Genomic DNA, 20,749 nt, shown 5'->3' on the forward strand with positions numbered 1-20,749 from the left:
ATACCAAGTTCGAATTAGCATTTTTTCTATTGATTTGGTTTTTACACTTTTTTTGGAGTAGCCAAATTTCTATTGTAGTATTTCTATTACCATAATTTTCATACAATACAACCTGTAAAGTAATGGAGAGATCGCTGTGTTTGTAGCTCTTATGGGTCTTGTGTTTATTAGTCGGATAATACTAATCAGATTTACTACAGACAAAGTTATTAATAGTAGAGGTGTGTAAGTATATCCTAAGTAAAACTCGTACCTATCTCGAATTTGATCAGGTAAATGAAATGAATACGGTAAACGTAAATTGTACGGTAGCTTTGGTTGTCAGGTGTTGACATTTGACAAATCAGTTAGGTACTACAAAACGCCATCTACTTCGGCCGTCAAACTCTATAAATTTAGAATCCGTCACTAAAATGAAGAATAGGTAGGTATATAAATGTCACTAGAATATTTTCTTGCAAAACGATATATTTCGGTTCTCCACACACTTCAACAGCTTATCTTGCCGGCGGAGAAGGGAGTCGACGGAGAGATTTCTCGATAGGTGTTGCATGTCTAATGGGGTGGGCGCATGCGCGTGTGTAATTGCACGTGCAATGCGCCTGCGGTCCCGATGCGGTCGCACGTTGCGTCCGTTGGCTGCGGAAACTAAGAGTATATCAGAAACAAGTTTCCCTCACGCAAGCCACGGCTTACATTCAAGCTAGCATAGACGTGTTGTCCATAGACTAATTAGGGTAAGTTCCATGAAAGCGAGAAAGAGGAAGACTAAGAATTAAGTATATAACTTGGTTTGATATATTGAGAAGAGACAGAAAACATTGCATTTGATTGATGATTATAGATAAGAATAATGACAATCGTTTGCGCTATGACAACAAAACGCTATCTGTCTCTCTATCCGCTCTATCGCACGAATATGGAAGAGAAGAATCGTTCTTCCATCTCATTACTAGGTACATCAACTGTACATGTGAAACATGAATTGCACTGCAATATAAAGTTGTCATGGTCCCCTATGGATTACCATGGACGGTGACTAATAGCGATCATCATTCTAATAGTAATAGATGAGCTGTGCCAATGGAAACCCTACCTGTTACTGCCAGACTGGCATAAAACGTTATCGCTGCTAATTATTATAAGTATTGTGTCTCAAAAACCAACATCCGCGAAAAGACTACCTAAGCAGCAGCAACAGTCAGCAGATAAAATCGTTAGGACCCGATCCTAATGTCGATTGTGAAAATGGCGGTGGCCATCTTTTTGTCAACCACCCTTAACTAAGGTAGTCATCTTCACGGGGTCTGATCTTGTAACATGGGATGACAATCAGAAAGTTACTCATCTAAAACGAAGGATTACGATATTTACGATGCGGTGCTATAAGGTCTCATAACCAAGGCTCTGGTCTGGTTTAAAGAAAGAAATAAAATTACTTATCCGAGCGCGTCGGGCGGCCATGTTGCGCTCGCGCCGAATTGCGGATTACATCACTGAGCAAAAATCGCGCGGGGAGGGGGGCGAGTGGCCTTGGCCTTGCCACTGCCAAGGCGAGGGCAATTATACATGCGCCCACTAGTCTACCGATGTTATTATATGTTACTTGTATGCTTACACCCAAAACGGGTTAACTCCATGTATAAAAGTAGCTCTACTACAGCAACAAAATGATAGTAGCCCATGAATTATATTTTTTTGTGGATCGTAGAAGTATTTCAGCTAGCGGAAAGAGAAGAGTCGCCGTGGAATATATTGGGCCCATACATTCCACGACTTTTCTTTCCGCACAAACTCTAATGGGTACCTACACTGATCTCCGTCGCTAAAATATAAGTACAAATACAACATTCATGTAAGTAAACATCTTGAAACGTAAACATTGAAGTATGCCAATGGAATTACCGCGATACGTCCCAGCTAATTCAAGGAGGATCTTGTGATGAAACGGTTATGTATATGATCTGGCCATAACAGTTTAATAAAAAAAATATAAAGTTCGAATCGCTCTCGTGCAGCAACTAAAAGGAAAATTCTGTTTTTCATGAGTAGATATCATGACAACTAGAGAGCTCTAAAGGAATCGTTAGGATTTCTGTAGCTGTCTATGTGTAACGTTGTATAGGTATGTTATAATCATTGGAATATTTTTTGGATGATTCATTTTCTCGTTTGTTGCATTTGGTTATTGGATATCGACGGCAGTTACCGGGTTTTTTAACCTCGAACCACTTCGTTCGTTAGTTCGTTCCTCTATTTGCCTCTATCGCTCAAATATGCAAGACGAATTTGAAATTTTCTGACTTTCTGAAACTTTGTAGCTGTATGTGTTCGAGTGGCCGGGCCCACGCATGCACGTCACGCCGCCACGCCATGTTTGCATTGCGGTGACCAACTAGCTTTAAGACAATTCATTTACAAAAACACAAATTTCAAAATATACATACAGTCTCACATTTTCCTTATGTAAGTGAGAAGTCTTTTACTTATATGAAAAAATTAACATGACTCTGTATAACACGTAGCGAAACCCTGATTTACCGCTTTTGGACAAATATTAGGTAAGTTTATGTGTCATAAAATAGAATTCACATAAGTACCCATCTATTGTAAGTTGTGACTTTTGTGAGCTGTTGATATGATATTATAACATTGATAACATGATAACGTTATTATTTAAAAAAACGCTAGATTTGTTAATACTGGAAGAGACGCAGAAAGAGTCGTTCCTCAGAAAAGAACTTTATAAAAGCAAAATACCACTTGAAAGTTTGTAATATATTGGTCAACTGGAGTTTTTTACAGTTTAGGTAAAATTAGAAAGATATGTTAAAAGTACGAAAAACTAGCCTCATTGAGTTTTATCATGAGAAAATCCAGCAGTGGATAGCGAAAGCCCACGAGAGGAATGAAAGAAGCAAAGAAATATATACACATTAGTTGTATGCGCGGACAATAATACACATTAATTATCAACGTAGGTATGCTAGAGGGGATTTGTGTTATGACATTGCCCATTGAACGGATTGCTTCAGCTCTCGGTAGCAGGATTAGCAGGAATACACTAGGTTCAAAAACTGGAATTATTCCTAAAACAACAATTAATAATGAAGACATTGTGTCCAATCAAATACCTATAGCTAACATGAAGCTGACCTGCCCCAATGATTCTTTATCAATGTTATTGCCTGTAGTAAGTACCTAATCTCCAGCAAATGTGACGTCACCGACTCCGCCTAGTGAAGTAGCTGAACACTTTAAATAGATACTGTTGTATTGAGAATTCTAGGAAAATTCCATAGGGAGCTACAAATATAAGTAAGACCTAATCTCAGATTAACATATTAAGGAGTTCAAAGAGTTCTGACAGAAATCAACGCCTACGAAGAGTACTCAAAAAATGCAATTTAGCATTCCTGCCTCCTGCCAATTACTTGAATGTGGCCACCATATCGATTGACGGGTCGTGACCAGTCCGTCAGCACTGAATCTTGATCACACAAAACATGTTCTCCCTAGTAATAGTTGCCACGCCATCTTCCACCATAATGTCTATTAGTTACGGCTCTGGAGGAATGTTGAGAAGGCAAGATTAATTTTGCCATGTAACCAGTGTAACCACCGTGCAAACTTGGACTTTACGCCATGGACTTTAAAAGTAATGTTGGTAGAGTTCAAGATAAGATTGATGTATCGGCAAGTTTTCAATTCACTAGATGTTTGGCCATGCGGTGGATAATTTGATGTTTATTTAAGAGGGAAACTTAGTACAGGAACGCCATTATAAGATTTATAAGACTGTCAACGAACTATGGGACAGTATGGGATAGTATACTGATAGACAACATATCACCAAAGATATTTTTGTCTGGTTTTGGGCGCGCACTTCCATACATCCTTATGTAGGTAGGTACCCTCTCATTTTTGATACATGGTTTTCTCGATGATTCTTTGTTGTCCTATGGCCATCTCGGTATTCATCATGATATTGTCGTAATAATCTTTTGACATCGGCTTCTCATAAGTCCAAATTTCAGCTTAATCGGATAGGTAAGTACTTACCCAAAAAAGGTGCAAAAACAAAAATCACAACATACCTAAATACGAACATAGTGTAGTATACAGGGCGTCCCACGGCGATGCCACATGGAGGGAAAGTACCTTAAATATCATAGATAGCATATTTTGCTGAAAGAAGACTTCATTTTATTTTTAAAACTTAGTAAAGTTGCATTCATACTTTTTTAATTTTTTTTGAAAAAAAAATGTATGGAAAAAAAATTATCGCGTCATTGGAGGAAAAGTACCTTAATTATTGTAAATGAACATCTTACTGAAAGAAGACATTATTTCGATTTAAAAAAACAAGTTGAATTGCATTTTAAATAATTTCATGGTTAAACCGGGAATCGAACCCGCTACACGAGAAAAAAAAAATACCTTGTAGCTTTGTCATACCGATCGAAAGGCTTCAATGTGAGAATTATTTTTTTGCCAAATAACATAGTGTTGGAAACAAAAGGAAGACCATTATTTTTTACCCCGTTAGATTTTTTTTTATGGGGTTATGTAAAAAATGTAGTTTACAAGAACCAGTATGAAAATGTCCACGAGCTACAAGCAGAACTTAGGCGTATTATTTTAAATATCCACCACACCATAATTAAAAAATCGACAGGGAGTGAAATAATGAAAAGAGTGAGACTTTGTATTGAACAGGATGGAAAACATTTTGAGCATTTGATAAATTGATTTAATTTTGTATTAAAAATATTAAAATGCATGGCCTTTATTTTTATTTCGTTATTTAGCAAAAAAGTAATTCTCACAATGAAGCCTTTCGATCGATATGACAAAGCTACAGGGTATTTTTTTTTTCTCGTGTAGCGGGTTCGATTCCCGGTTTAAACATGAAATTATTTAAAATGCAATTCAACTTATTTTTTTAAATTGAAATAATGTCTTCTTTCAGTAAGATGTTCATTTACAACAATTAAGGTACTTTTCCTGCAATGACGCGATATTTTTTTTCCATAAAATTTATAAAAAAAGTATGAATGCAACTTTACTAAGTTTTAAAAATAAAATGAAGTCTTCTTTCAGCAAAATATGCTATCTATGATATTTAAGGTACTTTCCCTCCATGTGGCATCGCCGTGGGACGCCCTGTATAGTATATCTACCAAATACCTACTCGATGAACACTGTATCATATCCACTGACGAATCGTTATAATTATGTCTCCATCCATCCATCTTGATCTCGTGGTCAACATGTTGGGGACATTAATTCTTACTTGTAGTTTTCGCGGTAAACTGAAGATCTGAAGAAGAAGCCAAGCCAAGTGTTGTTGTATTCCTTAATAAAAACGTAACACATCGGTATTCTAAGGAGTCTCATATTATATTCTCTCATTAGCGTCTCATATTAGCATCTGTATTCCAAGTTTCGACTGTAATAAGAATAAAATGTTTGTGCATACGGTTAATTTAAATGCATTATTAGTTCGGGCTAGCTAGAACGGTGCAGAGGTGAGCGTTTATAAATAAGATAAAATCGTTAGCCACAGATTATTTCTAATACTGGCTTGCTACATTTGAAATAGATGCAAGATACCAATGCAGCTTACTGGTCACTGTCATCAAGGCACACAGAAATACATAGAACATACTACTACACATAATATATGTACATTACTAGTGTATGTGTGTGCTTTACTTTACAAGAATGGTTAAATGTATTGTTTAAAAAAGATTACCGCTGCAATATAACTGTTATATGTCTTGGATTAGTTTTTTTCTTGTGGATCTTGAAGTGATTGCTCTTTGAGCTCCTACTGCTATGTATTATAATATTATTGTCTTGTTTGTTGTCTTGGTAATAATTACCTACACGTCATCTCTTTGCTCCAGGTATGGGCGGAGAGGCATGTGCGTGTGCGCCGACGCCTCGCGCGCTGCCAGACCCCGAGCCAGATCAGCTCTACGATCACCACTCTTCAGAAGAAGAGCTAGAGGTTTGTAGGACTTACAACGACAGTGTTTAGCAATGATCGCCGCGTGGCTTTGAAAAGTGTTCCTTCATTTTAATGGGAAATGTGTTAGACTCATCCTCGATTGCCAATGCAATACCAGGCCAGGCCAATTCGAACGTACATATTGATATCAGGGTGATTTACCTATCAAAATAATCACGTTTTGATATCATTTGCACATGCATTTCGCTCGTATCGTACGTCGTATTGTTCGTGCATGTATTGGCGCGAGCGAGAAGTACGAGCGACTGATAACAAAATGATATATCAAACTTATATCAAAATTAGTGTTCGGATTGGCTTCTCGGTCTCGCCAGTTGCCGCGGTGCGCAGAATTATTGCGGGCCAGCGACTTGGCAAAAGGCTGCTTGTACCTATGTAGTATATATCTATTACCGTTCCTTGATGTGCAACTCGATGGCAAAACCTTTTCGCAACGGCAACGAAAAAAGTTCTTGCATATAATTATATGTGTCGATGCATATCAATACGCTCATCAGCATCACAAAGTGGTAACAGATTTTGATTTTTGCCATACATGGAATAAATGTTAAATCAGTATTACACAGTACATTTGAATGACTTTAGTAATAGGTACCTATTGATATTGGTCGACGCTAACGATTTCTCATGAAAATATTATCTTGACGTGTAGAGCCTTAAATAGGTATCTGTCGTACTAGTAATATAGTTAGAATTTAACAAAATCCATGAGCTCGGAGGTTGGTTGGGGTGACAGTAAAATCTTACAGCCATGTGCTGCATTTTAATATTTTATAAAATTTAAGTACAATATTTTCTTCCCACGATCCAGTAGATTTACCGACTCAAAATCTTATACCTTTAAACGAGCAATTCTTGTATATTTATTTATTTATATATATATTTCGGGGATCTCGGAAACGGCTCTAACGATTTCGATGAAATTGGCTATAATAGGGGTTTTTGGGAGCAAAAAATCGATCTAGCTAGGTCTTATCCTTGGGAAAACGCGCGTTTTTGAGTTTTTATATGTTTTCCGAGCAAAGCTCGGTCGCCCAGATATTAAATGTACTTAAATGAAAGATTACGATTTAAATAAACAATAACATCATGCGTGGGTAAATTAGAATTTCGATTGTGAAAGTATTCGTGCCTGCGAGTCATTTGTTAGTAAAGAGGTAAACATCGCAATTTATATCTCACTCGAAGAGATGGCTGGGGTCCCATCGGAGTAAACAACTTAGCCAAATTGTCCACTCAATCTGGGCAAATTAAGTTAATTGACGTTTTTATCCATGCTCATTCCGAATCAAATAAAGTTACTTGAAATATTTAATTAAATTCCTTTAAAAAAATATGTTATCGAAATTACTAAAGCCAAAACTTTAGTATTATTTAGTACTTATTCTCTGCTGGAGGTTGATTTATCAAATAAAAGTCGGGAAAACTTTGCTGTATTTCTTAGAAACCTGCGTGCTCTCGTCATCCTACAATAGTGAGGTTTCCATTCTCAAATATTTGTACATTTTAGGTACTTGCTCATTTTTGTCAACATTGGGTCTGATTGCTAGCCTATTCCTATTCAGAATTTGCGCAATGCTCTTTAGCCCTGAGGGTTTTCCAATTATTCGGCTAACTCGTGAGACATTAATTTCTATATACCATTATCCGGAAACATTTCACCAGCCAAATGTTTTAATGATGTAACATGACATAACATAACGCTTGCAGCTGCATCTTGATTCGGGGTGAATGACCGCAGCGGGAAAATGGCGACCTCGTGGCTGCAGCAGCGAACTAAGAACTCAAGGTCGCCGAGATAAATCCCGATTTGAGATTGCAAGTTAGAAAACATTAAACTGCTTTTGAATCAAAAAAACTGTATACATTTATGAAGGTATATTCCTTAGTTAGTTTAGTTGGAACTGGATTAATTGATTGTAAAGTTTTAAACGAATTCGTGCTTCGATTTTAACAGCTAATGTAGATGGAGCTACCGTACATCATGCGGTAACTTGTTTGTCTAAAGTTCGAGTTGGACAATTCAGTTACCAGTGTTACCACAATACATATAGCGCTCTACATTGCGATCTTCTTCAGCTGTCATATTGAGGGCACAATTTTTACCATCAATTAATTTTGTTTGAACCTACTAAATCGGTCTACATATAAAGAGCGGCTAAAATACCTATATGTATAAATTCCATCATAGACTTTTAAAGGTTCTATGAAATAAATTTCTCCGAATTTTGCATTTCAGTAAAACCAAACGACCTGAATTCAAAGAATCTAATTCTTTAAAAGTCTTGAGGCCGAAATTTTATTATATTACTGGCTGTTATACAAACTCAGTGTAGCAATTTACCAATGCGTTCGAGTCTTATTTACTTGATGGTGTTGCCGACGGGCGAAAATACTTAGCAGATGGGACGTGACGGTACCTCCATCTAGCGAATTTCAACTGTCTGGAACTCTCGCAGATACGTATGTCAGATAATAGCGTTGTACTTGTCACCCCATTGTTTAAGTCAAGAACCACTATCTGCGCACCTATAACTCGCAGACAAGGCAATCAAATCCTTCTAATAATGGTTATAAGGTCGCTGTATAATTTATTCGAAATGCAGATAAATTAGGGTGCACCTCTTGAAATTTGTATAAAATATTTGCTGAGGTTTAGTAAGATATTTTTCAGAGGGTTCGGCTAGTTTCATGGTATTACTTGAAAGAATGCTCATGGCCAGTAATGTTATAAATTGATATAGGTAGGTACCTACTATGCATTAGAAAAGTTGCCATAAAGATGGTGTGTTTGGATTACTTATCGTTAGTTGTTATTCCTGAATAAGAAACAGAGTACCGACGGTACGGCATGCACTTTTTCATAAAAGTTAGTCTGCATGGGGCTATATTTCTATACAGCTCAGCTGACTGTAGGAAGTAACATATACACCGTTTTATTTTAACAAAGTACGCTCATTTATACAGACAGAGCTTAGCTTCTGTAAATTACAGTTCCATTACACGATATTTCACGCCCAGCCCAGTGTTAGATACCGAGGAACAGCATTTATCTTGTTTTATAGCCAAGAACGTAGCCATTTACAGATTATTTGGATATGTTTTTCCGGAATGTGTCGTGGTTTCTGAATAAATCGTAAATATGTACAAGTGTGTATGGAAATCTGACTCTATGACGCCATAAGCGATTGCATTGGATTAGTAATAGTAGTCTGAATAAAATCATATTACTATTATAGTATACATATACTACTTATGTAAACGCTGTAGAAGGTGGTTCAATATAAGTTATTTTCAGGTATTTTTTTTTATTGTTGTCTAAAAGGCGCTATTAGCACTGGAGGGGTATTCGACAAGCGACGTTTGATGTACTTATATCGTGTTAAACTCCCGTTGAATCGGAACAACCCTGTGTAAAAATTTGACATTAGCAATCCACAGTTAGGTGACAACCAAACCAAACCATTATAAACCTTAAAACAAAACAAAGTTGTTTTTTGTTGAATTATTGGTTGTATCAAATGATATCATCCGCAGTTGATGAACATGCGATTCAATCAACTGTTGAATTAAAGTGGACGCGAAATCTGACAGTTGTACATCTCGAATAGGGGCCTGTTGACAACGCTAATGTTTGGTCTCTCAGAGAACGTCATTATCAGAAATAAACTGAATTGTATACTAACTCCAATTCCATTGAGACGCAGACACGCAGGCAACCCTGCCGGTGCCGAAACACTTGGTCCATGCTTATTTGTTCGCTGCAGTTTGGCATCTGTCTGCGCTTGTCGTGCTGCACTCCCAATTAGAAATTCTTTTGTCTACTCCTCTCTTAATTGCAAGGCAAAGAAATGTACAGGCACGTCTGACTTGCTATACATTTGTCAGGTCTCCTTTGGCTATGGAATATGAGTATCCCGAGATACCTACAAATAGTACAAATTAGGATCGTTTAAAATTGTTAGTCAGCGTAAAGGTAGGTTTATAAGTAATGGTTCCATGCGTGTCTCATGCATTTTGTAAAAGAAATAATTTTAGAGATGAAAATGTTACGAATGTCATAGGAATAAATGAAATAAAACTGACATAATATAATGATTGAAAAACTATTTTCACCTAAAATTTAAGTATCAACAAAAGTAAAAGGAGGAAAAAAACGCTGTATAACCTTTATTCAGATAGGTATAATTATAATGCTTTGATACATGGAGTTTCTTAGACTCCATAGGTATACAAAATCAGGAAAATAGGTAAATGTCTATAGTGCAACCTCAGATAATCATAATAAAAACGTATAAAAAAAGAAGACTATTTATAATTAGGGTGCAATCACAATTGCAACTACTGCAAGGTCTTGTATAATTGGCGCAATTATGTGTGCAGGAGCTACTGTGTTAGGGCAGGTTAGTTCGCTAGCAAACTAATGCAATTCGCATAAAACATGGCAATATGTCGCGTAACTGAGAATTATGATCATTTTGCAAGCTTATAGTCCTCGAGTAAAAACTATTGGTCGACGGCGTTTTTTTTACTTTGAAAAACCTCCGAGCACATGGTTATTCATTGACATTGTTTTAATACTTAATGCATGATATGGCAGGAAGTTTTTGAATGAGATGGCAGCGATGAGGGAGGCTCTACCAGCTGTGTATAATTTATTTGCTAACACAGGTGACCCCCACTGTATTTCTATATGATTATGAATATTATGATAACGATGATGATGATGTTTTGGAGCACTTTTTACCAGCTGCATTGCGTTAGGTTTTACGGTGTCTTTTAAAGAACCTGGAATCTATATTGAAGTTGCAGATCTGACTTTTTTGAACCCTTATCGCTGTCACATCCATAGATCTCCTGCCTCGCTAACACCACCCCACGCCCATACTAGCATCGCATGCGCAGGTCATAAACGGGGCGCCGTGCGGAGCGACGACGGAGTCGCGGCGGCGCGGCGCGTCCTCGCCGCCGCCCGCGGCTCCTGAGAAGCGCAAGTGGCCCGCGCAGCCCTACGACGCGGACGAGCCCGCGCGCGCGCCCAGCTCCGACGATGACGACACTAAGGTTTGACGTTTAACAATCACCGCACTGTGTGGCTAACCTGTAAGGGTAATTACACTTGGCTATATTTCCAATATTCATGTCCAGTCACGAAACAGATACAACACGAATATTACTTACCTGTTCAAATACGGCTGTGTGTATTACCAGTACCAATTTACCAATGTCAGAATGTGTTCCCTTATAGGTATACATATTGTAACATGTGTTATTAGTAGGTACCTAGTAATTCTTATTGAAATAACTTATTAGGATCGGGAGTTCCACGGTCTTGTTTTAATTCTTGCTATTAAGATTTGTATACTTACATACTATGTAGTTGGTACATATCTACTTAATTTCTCGAAAACCTCTAACTCTATTAGTTTATGCTTCTACCTTTTTCAAAAAGGTCAGTAACGGTTATGTATACAACATGTTTATTGATCTTTCTTACTAATCGAATGATCATATACCTAATAAAAAAAATCGTGATACGTGATGTGACTTTAATGATTAATAAAATTGTGTGTGAAAATGATTACATTAAAAAGACACAACGAATAATTTTCTTTCAATGGTTTAAGATTAATCTTTTCGTTTTTGTTATTAACTGTCGTGGTCATGAAAGGCCGCTTACCTATCTCTATATGGACCTATAGGTACTATATTACTGTAGTCGGTCCTTCTGAAACGATCCTCCATTGGCTGCAGGACAGGTGAATCGAGAACATTTACATCAGAACCCTTCGGTCTTAAAACTGGTTTGCGACAGAAAATAGTATTTTATACAATCGTGATTTAATAGAGAACTTTACTGTCGAGTACCGTGATTAGGCCACGAAAAGGTTGATTATACCATTACACAAGAACGTAAATAATTAAACAAAATTAGGTATGTATCTCAGTAGGTAAAAAGGTATAGTACAAAAGACATCAACGAACTTTTTATTCATTAAATAGGAGCGCGTTGATGTCTTTTGTTCTATCCTCTGATTTATTCCTCTTGACCGCGGCGACACGTGATTGGTAGAATCTATTACAGTTGACTAAAGCGTTTCGTTAGAAGTCATTACAGTTTGGTATTCGAAGTCTTAATTCAATTATTTAAGTATACGAGTAGAAAAAGTATTAGAACATTGTTCAAAAATATTGTAACCTGGTGTTCCAGGTGGAGACGCCAGTCAGGTTCCGCACGTCGCCGCCGCTGGAGGCGCTGAAGCCGCGGCGCGCAGGCGCGGGCGCGGGATGTGCGTGTGCGGCGCGCGCGCCTGGCTCGCCGCGGCGGCGCCGGGCCGCGCTGCCGCCACCCCGCAGGCACCGCCCCGCGCTAGACTTTGATAAGATGCAGCAGGTATGGACATTTTTTACTATTTTATGGAAAGGACACCAGAACTTGCGGGGCGTCGCCTTTTTGTTTGTTTTGATTGTTTTGCTTCAGCGGCTTGGACATTTAGCCAAATAATTATGATCTCAAAAATGCAGGCATCTAGTTCGACCGCAATCCGAAAAAAAAAATCCGGAACCCGAGCAGTATTAGGTCACCATGTGAAATGTCTGCTGAATTTCATTAATTACTTGCATAAGTATTTTTTGCCCTTTTGATGAAATTTGGCAAAAATTACAAACATCGCTCACAAAGCCAATGTCTGACGTAGTGTTGAGTCGCTCACTCGTGAGGCACCTCATTTGTACCACTGATTTTGTTAATTTGTCGCAGTACTTCGTACCGCAAAAATGTCTTACTTCACTCCTTTATTCATTTTACTCATTTACTCGCGCGCATCACAAACACATCTTGCCACCATCACACAAATCATTCACACACTTCAAATTTCAAAAAACTCTTATACGTTCAAATTCACTCGCGCATATTACTATTTATTTATTTATAAAGGAAGCGATGAATACATAAATATGTATATACATAAAAAAAATTGTCGCTGTTGGAATTAATGGAATAGTCGATGCTGAAAATATGCTAATACCTCACCTCATTTGAAGTAAGACATTGTAACACCTCATTTTAGAAAATGAGGTACTCATACAAACTCATTTTAAATTGATGTCCTACCCATCACTAGTCTGACGTTGGTTGAATGTGAAACATACGCTACCTGACTTTCTATTAACCTTTTGGCCGCCGGACCTAGTCCGCAAAGACGCTCACTCACACGCCAGAGTAAATTTTAAGTAAACAACTAATAAAAAGTTTAGGGATTGCAAATAGTGATATCGATATCTACAATTTATGGTAAAAAACTTCTCAATTTGGCTTTGTTCTTAACCAACTTTAATTTATTTCGAAAATGCCAATAATTAACATGTTTTTTACACACGACAATGTTAAAAATAAAGGTCTTTATCATTAAAAACAACCACTAAACAATATCGATTCATGACGTAATATCACCGCACTAGGCTGTACGAGAAGTCTTGTATACAAGACAACGGCGCGCATGGACTGCCCGCAGTGCAGACCGACAAGGACTGTTTCCGCGCGGATTAAGTAATAATAGTCTCTAGGTCAACGGCGTAAGCGCTTGTCGATACGTAAACTTTATAAGCGTAAGGTTAGAGCCGCGCATCGTGTGTCGATAATATAAATGTATCGGAACTGCATTGGGGAAAATTACACGTGGGTTGAATTGTCCATGAGTGAAGAATATATAATAATATTGGAAAAGGGTGGGGATCGGAAATGTTCGGGAATGCATGTTTCACATTCGAAATGTTCCTTAGATGAGCTTCTCAGTTCCCGTATTACATCCTCCCTACCATGACAATTTTTCGTCAATTTCAAATATATAACATTCTCATAGTTAGGCGACACTGACTATTCAGAGCGTCCGCCTGTACCATTCTTGTGCGAAGCGGTCACTTAAGGATATCACTCCCCAGTACACTATCATCTCAAAATTAATCATTTGTTCTGCAAATAGACCACAAGGACAGATTTACTTGTCTAACTCTACTATCGACAGCTGAAAAAGCTCCCTGAACTTCAGCCAGCTATAGTTATGCCTGTCTCTCTCTCGTTTAACGTATTATAGTTACTAGTTACCACCAATTGGCATTTAAAAGGTGTTCAAATGCTTAAATAAAACTAGATTTGCGATTTGATATTTATTTTGAATATTCTCATATCGAGTTAACATTCCCATCCCTAGCTGTCTTGTATACAAGACAACGGCGACGAGGAACACGAAAAACGTTGAAATCTGGAGCAATTTTTTGATAGCCTTATTATAAAATAATGGATTTATATAGCTGCTTTAAATGCAATTATTTAAAAAATCTAAGACCTAAAACATTAACACGAGTGTAAAAGCAATACAATTGATGTTTTTTTCACATTTACCGAGCGGTTGAATTTGTGTCTTGTATACAAGACCGCGGCGCCAGTGTATCGTTCTATCGTTGTCTTGTATACATGCCAACGGCGGTCAAAGGGTTAACGTAACTAACCGAGCGCCTCGTACTAACCAGGACATAAGGACAAGTGCGATAACTTCTTACGAATAATTGTTACGGATCTCGAAGGCCAAGTTACACTGGGGGTCCCCTCTTCACCTTACCAAAGCCGCTTCGAGACGGCATGGTTTGTGAATATAGCTTGCTCGCGCAGTATGCCGGTCACGTCCACAGGCCACGTGCACGTACGAGAGACGACACAACATATGGGTGTACGCGATACAAATAAACAGGCATGGACGTCTTGGCATTCATCACAAACTAAAGCCTTTGAAAAAATATAGTATAAGAAATATTTCGAGATTCTCATCAGTAAATCATATAACGATACTAACATATCTTTCTGAACCCAGTTTGTAAATAAAATATCAGATTAGATTGGCGAGGAATCCTCACCTGCCAGTCTCCCTGAAAAATATTAAATATCCGTCGTAATTCAGTTTTACGCCTGTTCGGTAACTCGATCAAATTCATCACGCGCGTTATGTTAATCGCGCCGGTATTTAACTTCGTTTGAATAACTCGCATTACCACGAGGAAAACACCTTTATTATTATTTATACGTAAAACTGGGTCAAAAGCGACATAATTGCATTTTATGGGGTCGTAATGCACTTTGTCGACTTACCTACCATTTACCAAATTTACCTAACAACTGTTTGTCTAATTTGGGACATTTCACATGAGTACGGAAGAATAGAGTTTCGATTCAGGTAAATATAACCGGCAAGTGCAAGTCGGACTTGCGCCCCAAAGGTTAACGTACGCAGGTAGAGTCTGTGTGGAAAGAGAAGAGTCGTGGAATGTATGGGGCCCAATACATAACTCTATCTATATAACAATTTTATACAATTTTTAATTGGTTTTCTTAAAACGGACTCTCGCTGGACTCGATACAAATATCTAAATATGTATGTTTATCATGTGTATCTTGTTTGGTGTAGACTATGTGTCGGCAACAAGCGGCCCGCGGCCCGCGAACCTCTCACTTGCGGCCCGCGAGCCTCTCTGGCTATTTTGTATGTACTTAATATTGACAAACGACAAATGCCTGATAAAGTCACAATGTGCGGTCCACGTCAACTTTTTTAACTACTATGTGGCCCTTGGCTGCTAAAAGGTTGCCGACCGCTGGTGTAGACCAATGGTATTTAGAGGCCATAAGTGTGCTTGTCCGATTTGTGTAAATGTTCCGCACAGTTTTTTTAAATAATAAATTTATGCCGTGACATTCAATTCATACTATCACAGTGTACAATGGCGGTGGAAGGTGTCGGTATGTGAGTAGATTTACTAAATACATTATATATATCTGATCTGAGTGAACAATTCATAGACAATTACGAAGACAATTATATTTCATATTTCTTAGATACTTTATTTTACCGTATTGCAGTAACGAGACGTCCATATTCGGTTCCCAATATATCAAGGGTTTTAGTATTAACATTTTTGACGGCGACTGTACTAGAACGCTACCCTTGAACTCGAATTAGGTACAATTGGCCGCACGTAGATCTGGTCGTGGATCTCGGGCAATTTGTCGTGTCGTGTCTGATTGCCATCAGCGCAGCTATCTGGATTTTAATTAACTTTTATTTGCGGCTAAATTTGGTTTGCTCTCTTAATTTAAAGCGGTGGGGCTGACTCGTGTATTTCGAGTTATAGCGATTAGCCCTTTACGAAGTAGTCACGATACTCACAGTAAGTATAGTACCCAGGTAAGAATACACTAGTTAGGAACTCTTAACTTAGTAGGACTAAATCAATTAGCACAACACTTAATTACTTGTAGTTCGAGTGCTCGTCACTTTCCTAGTACATGACATCTTTAAACTTACGTAATTTAGCAACTGACCGTCATTGACATTCTCCATCGGAGTAGCCATTAACAGGCTTTCCCCTCTGTCGAAAATAGGCGGCCAACGGTCATACACAATGTATGGACTTACGTTTATCTGACATGGCTATTTTTACGTTACGCATACATTTGACGTTCCCCTCCCCCGCAAAAATCGGCAGACTGTTTTGTACAGAAAATTACAGACATGGCGTCTCCGTTTGATTATATCCTCCAAGTTCTATGGTTATCCATATCAATATGCAAAAATAGTGCAGCTGCAGATGAAAGTTTAAATATTGCATACAAATAATACAGAAATAAGAAATCTGCAATGCAGGGAGGGACCCATCCCATCCCATCATACCATCATGAACATTGTAAATATAAACTCTTAGATTTTTATCCAAATCTAAATACAATTTTATTACTTAAGTATGTCAGATGTATTATTAAGGTACTCGTAGTGCTATGCGGGAGACACGACGTTAAGTTTTTGTGCAAAGCGGTAATAGCCACGTCAGCGTGGCAATAGCCGACATGATGTTTATTTTGGTTATTTACGTGAGACGTGTCGTGTGCGATGCACATGCGCCAGCGCTTCCCACGACTGCACATGGTCTCGGCCGCTGATGTTGCTAGGTATATAGTAGCCGCAAACCCAAACCAGCTGCGAACTGGGTTCATATCACTATTTCCCCTATTCTTGATATTGCTATAGTACGCATACTTAACCGCTGACCAACCTGAGTAGCACATTTATATCACGATCTCTATCACTCTTGATACGAGTGTGACTGAGAAGTCTTACGATTACGACCCCATTCTTTAGTTTGGTTTGAGGATAGTATACTTTTTAAAATTCGTTTTATTCTCTTCTTTACTTAAACTATGCGTTACTAACGACTAAGCAGGCCGATACAAATTCGGGAACCTCTGAACTAGGCAGAGGTAGATTACAAATTGACAACAGACAAGAAACCGGTAACCAGGACGACCCCCGATTAGGTGGCGACCTCGTAAGCTTTTACGGGAAATTGCTGGATGAGGTTGCTAGGACGTTTCTTTGTGGCGATTGGGGCAGGCCTGAGGGAGGGCCTACCGCCAAAGTTGATAATCGAATTTGCAAGAGTGATAGAGAGGCAGATAACGAATATTCTTTTTTCGCGGTAGATTCTTTGACATGTTCAATTGGTCACTGTCCATGAGGGAACGCTTGTGATTGCTAGACATACATAATATACATATCTATGTATTTGAATAGGTATGACTGTATTTAGGCAACATTTATCGTTGTGTTCGATCAACATGCTAAGCTTGCAGTTATTCGTACCGTTACGTCTTAATATAAGTCGAGTATTATATATTATATGTACGGTAAGTAGGATGCGTGGGTGGATTGGTTTATGCACTAGTGTTAGCTTATCAAATTAAACCAAGGCAAACAAGTGCGCATGCCGTGGTTGAAGACTTGCGCTCCAGGTAAGGATTTAAAGTAATCCCCATCCGCGTGATAAGTTTTATCGCCGATGTCCCTGACCTGTCTTGTATTTTTTGCAGCTGGAGTTAAATAAAACTTAGGTAACATAAGTTCACTATACTTGTTATAGGTTATATGTCTTCAAACTGTAGGCATATGTGGTAAGTAGGTACATTATTAGGTACTTAAAAAATAACTTCAGGAGATAGAGATATATTCTATGGGGGCTACAGATAAAGTGAACATTTTCGTAGAAATTTGAGGCTTATGGTGTTGTTGCCAAATATATCTGCGGGCTTTAACTGTAACCTTTCCGAGACTTTTTAAATATTTAATTACCTACATCGTCAATTCTCATTGATGAACCAGGGTATTGTGGTAGATAAATACTGGCTACCTACTCTAGTTTGTTTGTACGTACGTATCATGTGGACTATATATATATATATAGTTCTATTACGCCCTTGCGAAAATCACTCGTCGAAACTTCCCACTCTAAGCACGTACCATAAAAATCCGCGCGTCTCAATGACTCTTCCGCCCCATTGAGCAGTGGTCAATGGACCGCATTCCTTGCGCGCGCAGACTGAGTCGGCCCACTCCTGCCCCTATATGGCCAGCACTGGAATGAGAACTCGATGCATTACACTTTTTGCGCTAGCCTCTTGGTATGGGGCTTGTTTTTGCTGGATTTGATCCGTGGAGATTGTTTAGGAGTGGTTAATATGCCGGTTTTTCTTATAAGGCGCCACTAATTGTAATACATGTATATCCAATGAATTAGTGGTTCAATTTAGGAATCTTTCGTTTGCTCGAGTATCAATAATAGCACAAGCGGTTAAACAACAACTTTGCCCCCTTGTAAAACAAGTAACTATTGTCAAGCGGCTGTTATTTAGTATGGATTTATTACTTACTGACTACAATAACGATAGAATTATATAATTAATTATAAATGAATAAAGGTATGATTGATAGAATTTATTTGTTTGTTACAGCTTAAAGTGGGTGGCGTGCGCTCATGGCGCGGCGTGGGCTCGCACGCGCATGCTCACGCGCATGGCGGCGAGCTTTCCGTCTTCTGCTGGTGATAGCGCGCAGGTAAAGAACTACATAATATCGAATCGAAACTATTCATCTCTATCATTCTTATACCTATTTAGATCATAATTTTTAGCCAATTAAGTATACTCGAGAATGTTGATTTACTATTTATTTGTATTGAATTACCTTTTTGTGTTTCTTGAACCCTCGAGGCACATACGTGCGATATACTTTATGCATACGTTAGGTACGTGAAACTTTCGCTGTGTTTGTTCCGTTATACCTACGTTAGTAATTTTTGTTTAGAATGATATATGTCCGAATGTTAAATTGTCGGGGCAACGTTCGACACGGTATTAGGCTGTGAAAAAACGCAGGCCCTTAAGTTCGTTCGTAACTCAAGGAACTATTTTATAACTTTCCATATAAGATATAGTGTATTTTGTCATGTTGCAGTGAGTGGTGCTCCCTGTGCGTCGCGTCCCCGGGCCGCGCAGCGCGGCGGCGGTGGCGCCGCTCCCCCGCGAGCGGGCCCTAGATATCCCAGCACCGTTCCATATCATTGATAACTGTACACGACATTTTGATCTTTTTATTGCTGACGTTCCTTTTGCACTCAATAATGATACAGTACAAAATAACGAAAGACTTTAATATTGTAACGCTTGTACTAGCCGGGCGGGGCGGATCCGACGCGACCGCGGGTGGAGCTGGGCGCTCGCCGTTTGGGTGCGAGCGAAATTCTTTTCTATTTCTTTACGTATAAGACAGGTTTCACCTATCGTTACTTCGAATCGCACGTTTTGACTAATTCGTTATTGGGGGTAGTAGAGGTGTTTAGGCACGTGTCATAACTTACAAGTTGTGCCGTTGTTTAGTCCTAAATAATCTTATTTCTCAAAGAGAAATAATACGACGCTTCCTGTGGCATGCTTTGGTCGGTGTAGATACATGATGTTAGATTATATGTGTTAGGGCATTGAAGTTTTAGTTGATGATGGGGAGAGTATTTCATCTTAACTTGGTGTATTTGTGTAGGGTCGTGCATCGCGTCGGATCCGGCGGCGCCTCTTACCGATATATCGTACGACCGTCACATTAAGTAGTATTTTTGAGATATTTACTGTTTTTGAACGTTGTGTTGACACTGTTACAATGATTTGAACGTTTGTATTAGACGCGGTGACACTATAAAATAATATGTAGGTCACATATCAGATCAATGTGTTATATATACCTACATGACTCGTATTAATTGTACCAGTAGTTACATAACGAGTACCTTTATTTAATTCGTCGGGATAAATCTGAATTTTCAGCATATCCTATACGATACACTATGTGTAGACGCGGAACATATATCAGTAGGCTTAGCACAGGAGCGCCACGACAGTATCTCCCCCGCGAGTTAAACTACTGGTCTCCTCTAACTAAGTCGCGGCGCTCCTGTGCTCAGCCTACAGATCCTACACTAGTCGCTAGTCCTGTTGTGGACAGTATCTCTTTATCAGACACACATCACACACATGACATTTGTGTGAAGGAAACTTCGAACTATAGTAAGTACATATCCATCGTGTACTCAAACAATGTACCTACAGTACGTGCATTGCACAATTAATGAATTTGTACTTTTGAATCGCGCGGCATGTAGCTTCTGAGCTTACATATAATCTTATAATGTCACCGAATAGACTGGATCTTCCGCGCGAGACTATTACAAAGATTTATTTAATTTTTAATTTAGCGATGCCATTGCTAGCTACATCCAAAAAAATATTTTTGTTACGAGTTGTGATAGAATGGTATCTCGGGACTGAAGAGTCTGGTAAGG

General features: G+C 38.6%; 1 protein-coding gene across 2 annotated transcripts in view; it reads left to right on the top strand.

Annotated features, from left to right (window-relative positions):
* Nucleotides 1-20,182, top strand: part of LOC134647991 (uncharacterized) — a 58,752-nt gene extending 38,570 nt beyond the window's left edge. For both annotated transcript variants that reach the window (XM_063502430.1, XM_063502423.1), the window contains 5 exons: nucleotides 5,913-6,016; nucleotides 10,943-11,101; nucleotides 12,249-12,431; nucleotides 18,870-18,972; nucleotides 19,372-20,182. In XM_063502430.1, coding sequence (XP_063358500.1) covers nucleotides 5,913-6,016; nucleotides 10,943-11,101; nucleotides 12,249-12,431; nucleotides 18,870-18,962 — 539 coding nt within the window. In that variant the 3' untranslated portion in view covers nucleotides 18,963-18,972; nucleotides 19,372-20,182. The remainder of the gene's footprint in view (nucleotides 1-5,912; nucleotides 6,017-10,942; nucleotides 11,102-12,248; nucleotides 12,432-18,869; nucleotides 18,973-19,371) is intronic.
* Nucleotides 20,183-20,749: the final 567 nt, after the last annotated feature.

This window comes from Cydia amplana, chromosome 1, assembly GCF_948474715.1.
Source record: "Cydia amplana chromosome 1, ilCydAmpl1.1, whole genome shotgun sequence".
Classification (NCBI taxonomy): domain Eukaryota; kingdom Metazoa; phylum Arthropoda; class Insecta; order Lepidoptera; family Tortricidae; genus Cydia; species Cydia amplana.